General features: G+C 44.4%; 1 protein-coding gene across 1 annotated transcript; it reads right to left on the reverse strand.

The window, feature by feature from the left end:
- Window positions 1–6906: 6906 nt before the first annotated feature.
- Window positions 6907–7296, reverse strand: LOC137345329 (histone H2A type 2-B-like). Its single transcript, XM_068008826.1, has one exon. The coding sequence runs from the start codon at window positions 7294–7296 to the stop codon at window positions 6907–6909; it is 390 nt and encodes a 129-aa protein (XP_067864927.1).
- Window positions 7297–7667: the final 371 nt, after the last annotated feature.

Genomic DNA, 7667 nt, shown 5'->3' on the forward strand with positions numbered 1-7667 from the left:
GAAATAGGCCCTTCAGCACACTGAGTCTGTGCTGACCATCAACCACCCATTTATACTAATCCTATGTTAACCCTGTATTCCCTACCACATCCCCACAATTCCCCTACCACCTACCTCGGGCCAATTTACAACAGTCACTTTGTCTATCAACCTGCAAGTCTTTGGCTGTGGGAGGAAACCAGAGCACCTGGTAGAAGCCCACATGCTCACAGGAAGAACTTGCAAACTCCAAAAAGGTTGTACCCAGAACTGAATCTAGGTCATTGGAGTTGTGAGGTTGCAGTGCTCACCACTGAACCACCCTTCGAACGTAGACAGAATAAAAAGTGAGATTGGATGGACAGAAGCAGTCTGAAAAGATGGCTCAAACAAAAGGTGAAAACCCTGAAATGTTCACTCTCTCTCTCCACAGATGCTGCCAGAGCTGCTGAACATTTCCAGCACTTTCTGTTTTTATTTCAGCATTTGCAGGATGTGGAAAAAATTGATGATCGGCTGTGGGTGCCAGTGAAATTGCACAGGAGTGAATAAAAACTTTGCCAGCCGTGGCTTGTTGGTCTAGGGGTATGATTCTCGCCTTTGGTGTATAAACGATTAATGAGTGAGAAATCCGGGGTTTCAAATCTCATTTGGACCCTTCTCTGTTGCCATTTTTAGTTTCAGGTCATTCATTGTTTTCAGCCTTCCAGAAGACGGAATCTTGAGGACCGGGGAAATGGTTTCAAAGAGCTTCTTGACAAAGTTTTAATGAACAAAATATACAGATCATCAAGTGGGAATAGAAAGTTGCAGCAGTAACTAAAGGCCTGCAAATGAAACCCGACCCAAGCCTGACAGAACCACATCCGACCTGGCCCGAATCCTTTCATTTTTTCCCGTGCCCGAACCGACCACCAGAATGTTCAGTTAAACTTGCTTCCGTTTTTCAATTTTTAAGCTTGTGCAGGTGGACAACAAAAACTGAAACTGGACTTGAAATGTTTTTTAAATGCACATTAAGATTAGGTGATGAGCTGAAGATTGTGACCGTAGAAGTTAGTTATTGTTAGGTCACTGGTTGAAGAGAAACTCATGGAGTTGTGCCCAGACAGGTTGTCCCACACTGTATTGCTTAAAATATTGCCCGAAGTCTAGAAAATATCATTATACATTCCCCAGACTCCTGCTTTACAGGTTGAAATACTTGCTGCAAGTTTATCCTGAGAGCAGCTGAGATGCAGAGACCAGGAAGGTCTTGAGTGATTAATTATTATAAAATATACATTCTTATATTAAAGAGATTGTACTCTAAATTCGATGCAATCGCTCACTGCAGACCAGTGCGGAGTGTTTCCCGCCCTGATGTCCTGGCTGTCACTGGATCATGAGTCCAGGCCTTTGGATTACTGGTCCAGTAATCTTTGAAATGTCTTCCTTGATTTAATATTTTAATCTGGTAACTCAGATTTTACAAAAAAAAAACTAATTTATTTAAGACTGCTTCGTATTTAGCAGTGTCAAATTAATAAAGAAATTAAAATATATTCAAAATTATATATCAACTATTAAGTACTAATGCCCAGCTTTGTATGTAAAAAATGCCTCTTAATTTCTTTAATTATCCACAAACACTGAGGCCAAAATAAACTAAAAGCAGCGATTTATCAAGTCTGACAATTAATTCAATATATTCCAAATTCAGAACATAATTCATTGTCTTTCCCCTTTAAATCTCTAAATTTACCTTCCAAACCTCCTTTACTTTACAATCTTTATTCAATACAATATGTTTTGAGACAGGCACGAGAAGTCTTGCCAACCCCTAACGGGATGCAGTCAATTCATTTGCAAACTGTGCAATTAAAGAAAAGGGCGAAGTTGTTATTAATGCGGATTCAAGCTGTTCAACTGCTTTTGTCACCAAGAATACAAAGCACGAAGGAAAACCAAGAGATAAACCAAAACATAAAAAGTTGAAATTTGTGTCAATGAAAGATAGAACTCATTAAAAACATCTTATTACACAACAGTGCAGCAACTGATTACATTGTAAATATTTCAATAAGATTAAAATGGCAAAGAACTTCAACACCCCGAGAATCAGGAAAGGGCCAGAAAGGGCTAACTGGATAATTATGTGACTTGGGCTGATTTCTGCTACAATGTACGCAAAAACTGTTTATTGATAGTACACAGTAAGTTGAAATACCAAGCAGAGTAGGAAGTGCACTTCAAAAGATTGGCGCTTTCCATTGCTTCACGAACACAACAATAACACAAGGTGTTTAGAGTGTTCGAGTGTGTCTGACTCAGCATGGCCTGACCTGAGTCCGAATGCCGAAGCCAAATGCCGAACCCGGAGGAGCGACCCAAACCCGACACATGTCGTCGGGACCCGTCGGGTTAGAGTCAGACAGGGAGACATATTCTAGCATTAACTGAGACCTTGCTCCAAAAGCAACAGTACTGTGTTCCGGTCTGGAATGGAATTCTTCTGTGTTTCTGTTTGTCTGCGATTGACTCGTCGATTTTCTTTTTTTTTACTTTTCGGTGCCTTTGAATAATTGTGGATTCTTCTTCAGGGTGTCTTCTTTCACCAGGTAGTTCTGACCTCTGATGATGTTGATCATAATCAGCTTCAATTTGTTGATAGTTTTTGAACTGAGCAGATTTCCTTTGCTTGTGTCTACAACATGGAACTCAGTCTGACATGTGGAGCCATGGGAGGATTTGAAAGCTGCCCTTGCATTGGAGCATACAGTTGCATCCATCCAAACAGGTAGAGCAGAAGTGACATTTCAGTCTGTCGATATTGGGACTTTTAATCTCAGGGTTGTGAGTTTGAGCGCCATTTGGTTTTTCCATTTTTTAGGCTTCATTCGCAGAGAGTACAAGGAGCGTTTGAAATGAAATTCAACAACATTTTGAGAAAGTCTCACTTTCATTCGGGACCCTTAACTCTCTGCAGCTTCTCGCTGTGAAAGATTGAACTTTATCTCATTTCATTCTCAGCTGGGGGTCAGTGCGGCTCAGTGGGACTTCTGGCTGTCTCCCGCTTCACAATCCATCAGTGCTGAGAAAGCAATGGGAAATATTACTCATGGCTGAGTAAGCAGAGGACACCAATTTAACGTGAATGGGAAAAGAACCAAAGGCAACATGAGGAAAAAGCTTTTTTCATGCAGCGGGTCATTAAGATCTGATATGTACTGCGTGAGAGTGTGACGGAGGAAGATTCAACCACGGCTTTCAAAAGGATATATGATCATTATCTGAAGAGAACAAAATCAGGTTTTAATGGGATTCATGAGGATGTGGCATGAGCTGAGCTGCTCGTGCAAAGAGGCAGCACAAGCACGACGATCTGAATCCCTCCTTTTGTGCTGCAAATATTCTCTGATCGATGATTCTGTGCAAATTGAAACCAACACCCACATATGAGAAACTGACAGGTACAGTGTCAACCCCACACTAACAAACCAGCAAATGCCAAGGTCAGAGTAAAACCAACAGTCCTAGACAAGAAACTGACATACTGTGAAACCTTAAAATCACTTAGCAGGATTTGGCAGGTAATGTGTAAAAACCTCTCTTCCATATCCATACTGCAAGGTACAAAGAAAATTAGGTACAAGCCCAGGCTCACACTTCGAAGACTGAGGATAACATGCAAAACACAGACTCACCTACAAAAGGCTGACAAGTACACTCACTTAGAGGAGGTGCAGATTAAAAACACATCCATGTAACAGAAACTGATAGGGATAGAATCAAACTCTTTCTCACACATGACACGAAAATGGTGCTGTCCTAAATAGTGAGGAGGAAAACCTTAGATAACAGGCTGATATAGATCGTTCGAGGCATAGAATTAAGAGCAGGGAGGTGATGACAGAGCTGTATAAAATGCTAGTTAGGCCACAGGTGGAGTACTGTATACTGTTCTGGGCACCACACTATCGGAAGGATGTGATTGCACTGGAGAGGGTGCAGAAGAGATTCACCAGGATGTTGCTTGGGCTGGAGTATTTCAGTTATGAAGAGATACTGAAAAGGCTATGGTTGTTTTCCTTAGAGCAGAGAAGGCTGAGGAGAGATAAGATTGAGGTATACAAAATTATGAGGGACATTGATGGGTTAGTTCGGAAGAAACATGTTCACTTAGCGGAGGTGTCAATAACCAGGGGGCATAGATTTAAGGTAAGGGGCAGGAGGTTTTGAGAGGATTTGAAGAACAAAATGTTCCCCAAAGTGTGGTTGGAATCTGAAACGCACTGCCTGAAGAGGTGTTAGAGGCAGGAACCCTCACAAAATTTAAGAAATATTTAGATGAGCACTTGAAATGCCACAGCAGACAAGGCTACGGTCCAAATACTGGAAAATGGGATTAGAATAGTTGGGTGCTTGATGGCCAGCACAGGCACGATGGGCTGAAGGGCCTGTTCCTGTGCTGCCTGACTCTATGATTCTATATCAGAACTGATGTTCACATACAAGTTGTTGAAAGATATGTGGTGAAACTCACATAGCAATAGCAGAAACAAACAGTCACAGACCAAAAACTGAAACATGCAGAGTAAAAACCCACATTCTCATACCAGAAATTCACGGCTACAAAGTGAAGGTGACTCTCTCCTCCCAGGCACTGACTGGTCCAAAAGAAAACACGCAATAACATACCAGGAGATGAAATGTAGGAAATAAAACCTGATTATTATGTCAGAGACTGGCATTAATGACAATTGTGGTACCCAGAATGCCCTGCGCCACAGAATTCACCTTCTCTCAGTTAAGGAGCGGAGCGCACAGGCGCGGTAGTGGCTGAGCGCAATCTGCGGCTCGAGCGGAAAATTTACAAAGTGCGGGGAGACCGCGCCTGTCGCAGTCTCACACAGCTGGAGCAGGTCCTCAGGGCCACAAGGAACGATAGTCCCTTTGGATGGCAGCGGTGAAGCTTTTCCCTATGAGGCTTCCCGAAACCACCCGCCAGCTAGGTCAAGTGGTCACGGAGCGTCTATAAATGGAGAAGAACTGGGCACTGGGCAGGGAGCGTCTGTAAATGGATAAGAATTGGGGATTGGGCAGGGAGCGTCTGTAAATGAATAAGAATTGGGGATTGGGCAGGGATCGTCTGTAAATGGATAAGAATTGGGGATTGGGCAGGGAGCGTCTGTAAATGGATAAGAATTGGGGACTGGGCAGGGAGCTTTTTTTATTCGTTCGTGGGATGTGGGCGTCGCTGGCTCGATCTCAGCGAAAGTAATGTATACAGTTCTGGGCACCAGGCTTTAGAAAGGATATCAAAGCTTCTGAGACAGTTCAGAGGAGATTTACTAGAATGATACCAGAGATGAGGGGTTTCAGTTCTCTGGACAGGCTGGTGAAGCTGGGATTGTTCTCCTCAGACTACAGAAGGTTAAGGGAAGATTTAATCGAGGTATTCAGAATCATGAAGGATTTTCATAGGGTAGAGAGGGAGAAACAGATTCCACTGTCCTGGGGGTCAGTAACCAGAGGACACAGTTTGAAAATAATTGGCCAAAAATGTCAAGGGGAGGTGAGGAGAGATCTTTTTACCCAGTAATTAATTCGGATTTTGACTAAATTGTCTGACAGGGTGCTGGAAACAGATTCAATTATAACTTTCCGAAAGGAATTGGACAATTATTTCAAAGTGAAATTCTCCAGGACGATGGGGAAATACGCCGGGGGTTGGACTAATTGCATCATTTTTTCACAGATTCAGCACAGGCACAATTGGCCGATTGGCCTCCTTCTGTGCTGTATAATTCTATGAAATAATGACAGTCAGGGAAAATCTGTATAAGAAGGAGAAATGGAGACGGGTAAGGGAGAGCACATCACCAAAACTGGGAGATACTACATTGGACAGGGAGGGTCGGAGGGGGAGAGAGCACGGACATACAGACAGAATCAGCACCTTCAGGGGAGGAGAGATGGGAACCAGTGAGTGTGGAACTAAAAACCAGCCAGAGTCAACCTGCTGAAACACCAGTGAGTTCAAACTGGGGAGAGACCATTCACCTGCTCCGTGTGTGGGAAGGGATTCACTCAGGCATCCAACCTCACTGAACATCAACTTGTTCACACTAACCTTTTCAATGTCCTGGCTGTGAGAAGAGCTTGAAATGCAGTAATGATCTGCTGAAACACCAACACACTCACTCTGGGGAGAGGCCGTTCCCCTGCCCTGTGCGTGGGAAGGGATTCACTCAGTCATTCAATCTGCTGCAACATCAGCGAGTTCACATGTGACTGCAGGGGTTGGATTCTGCTGTTGTTGCAGCTATTAATCACGTTCAGAGATAAAGTTGGGTCTTACATTGTAACCAGTGTAGTCCAGAGCAAAAGCATCTTCTTAATGTTGAGATAAATGGGAGAAGAAACTGGCAAGCAGCGGCTAGGATGGGGTAGGTGCTGCACCATCACATTAATGGTGCACCTTCTCTCCCCCCGGGGCCCTCGCTGCACATCCGCCGGGACTGGCGGCTCTGAGAGCCCCTGAGACTCGGTGCAGCTGAGGCTGTACTCACCCCCGCTCAGCTCTGTTGTGATATTTAAAATACGAAAGGACTGTAGGACTGAGAGCTGATCTGGAATTTAGAAAGCAGCATTACTGGAGGCTCATTGCTGCTCAGCACAATCTCACCCCCGCTCCTGGGAATTGTTGATTCTGCACCCTGTAGTTCAGTTCTTCACTAAACTGGAGGGGGAGAAGTTGAGCAGAAAAACAGAGCAAAATCCAGAGAGGGAACTGAAAACACACTTGGACAGATGTGAAACACGTCAATCCACTGTTACAATAACTCCATCACTGACTCCCTCCGACAGTAATCAGCTCTTTCACAGAGCCTGTGAGTGGCTCTGAAAAGAGCCTTTGGGTTATTAGATGACATTTTGGCCGCTTTACTTTTTCTGGGAGCTCTGAGCACTGGTTTTCTTGGGCAGCAGCAAGGCCTTGATATTAGGCAGCACCCCACCCTGAGCGATGGTCAACCCTCCCAGCAGCTTGTTGAGCTCCTTGTCGTTGCGGACGGTCAGCTGCATGTGTCTGGGGATGATACGGGTCTTCTTGTTTTTTCGGGCTGCATTACCGGCCAGCTCGAGGATTTCAGTGGTCAGATACTCGAGCACAGCAGCCAAATCGACCGGTGCTCCGACACCCACACGCTCAGCATAGTTACCCTTTCTCAGGAGCCTGTGAACACGGCCCACCGGGAACTGCAGTGCAGCCCGGGAGGAGCGAGACTTGGTCTTGGACCGAGCTTTCCCGCTGATCTTTCCTCTTCCAGACATTTCCACAATCTCGCAAATACTTTCACAAAGAATGGATAATTTCCTCAGTATTTATTACTTGCATGCAGCAGTCAGGATGGCTGAGTGGTTTAAGGTGATGTGTTCAGATTGCAGTTTTTTCTGGAGGCGTGGGTTTGAATCCCACTTCTGACAAGTTGTATTTTGACTGAACTGGAGGGATTTGGGAGCAGCGGCGAAGAGAGAGCGTGCAAGAATATTGACAAACAAAATGAAAATGGACCCATAAATATTTCATCAATACATTCGAGTAAGAGGCAACTAAAGAAAGAGGAGGGCACTTAAAAGATCGAAAAAGTACAGTGATCCCTGACAATGCACCGGCCGGCTGACATTTGCCAGAACGTAGTGGC

Source organism: Heterodontus francisci, chromosome 28 (assembly GCF_036365525.1).
Source record: "Heterodontus francisci isolate sHetFra1 chromosome 28, sHetFra1.hap1, whole genome shotgun sequence".
NCBI lineage: Eukaryota > Metazoa > Chordata > Chondrichthyes > Heterodontiformes > Heterodontidae > Heterodontus > Heterodontus francisci.

Excerpts from the sequence above, each read along its gene's own strand:
- LOC137345329 (XM_068008826.1), bottom strand. The coding sequence starts at position 7,296 with ATGTCTGGAAGAGGAAAGATCAGCGGGAAAGCTCGGTCCAAGACCAAG.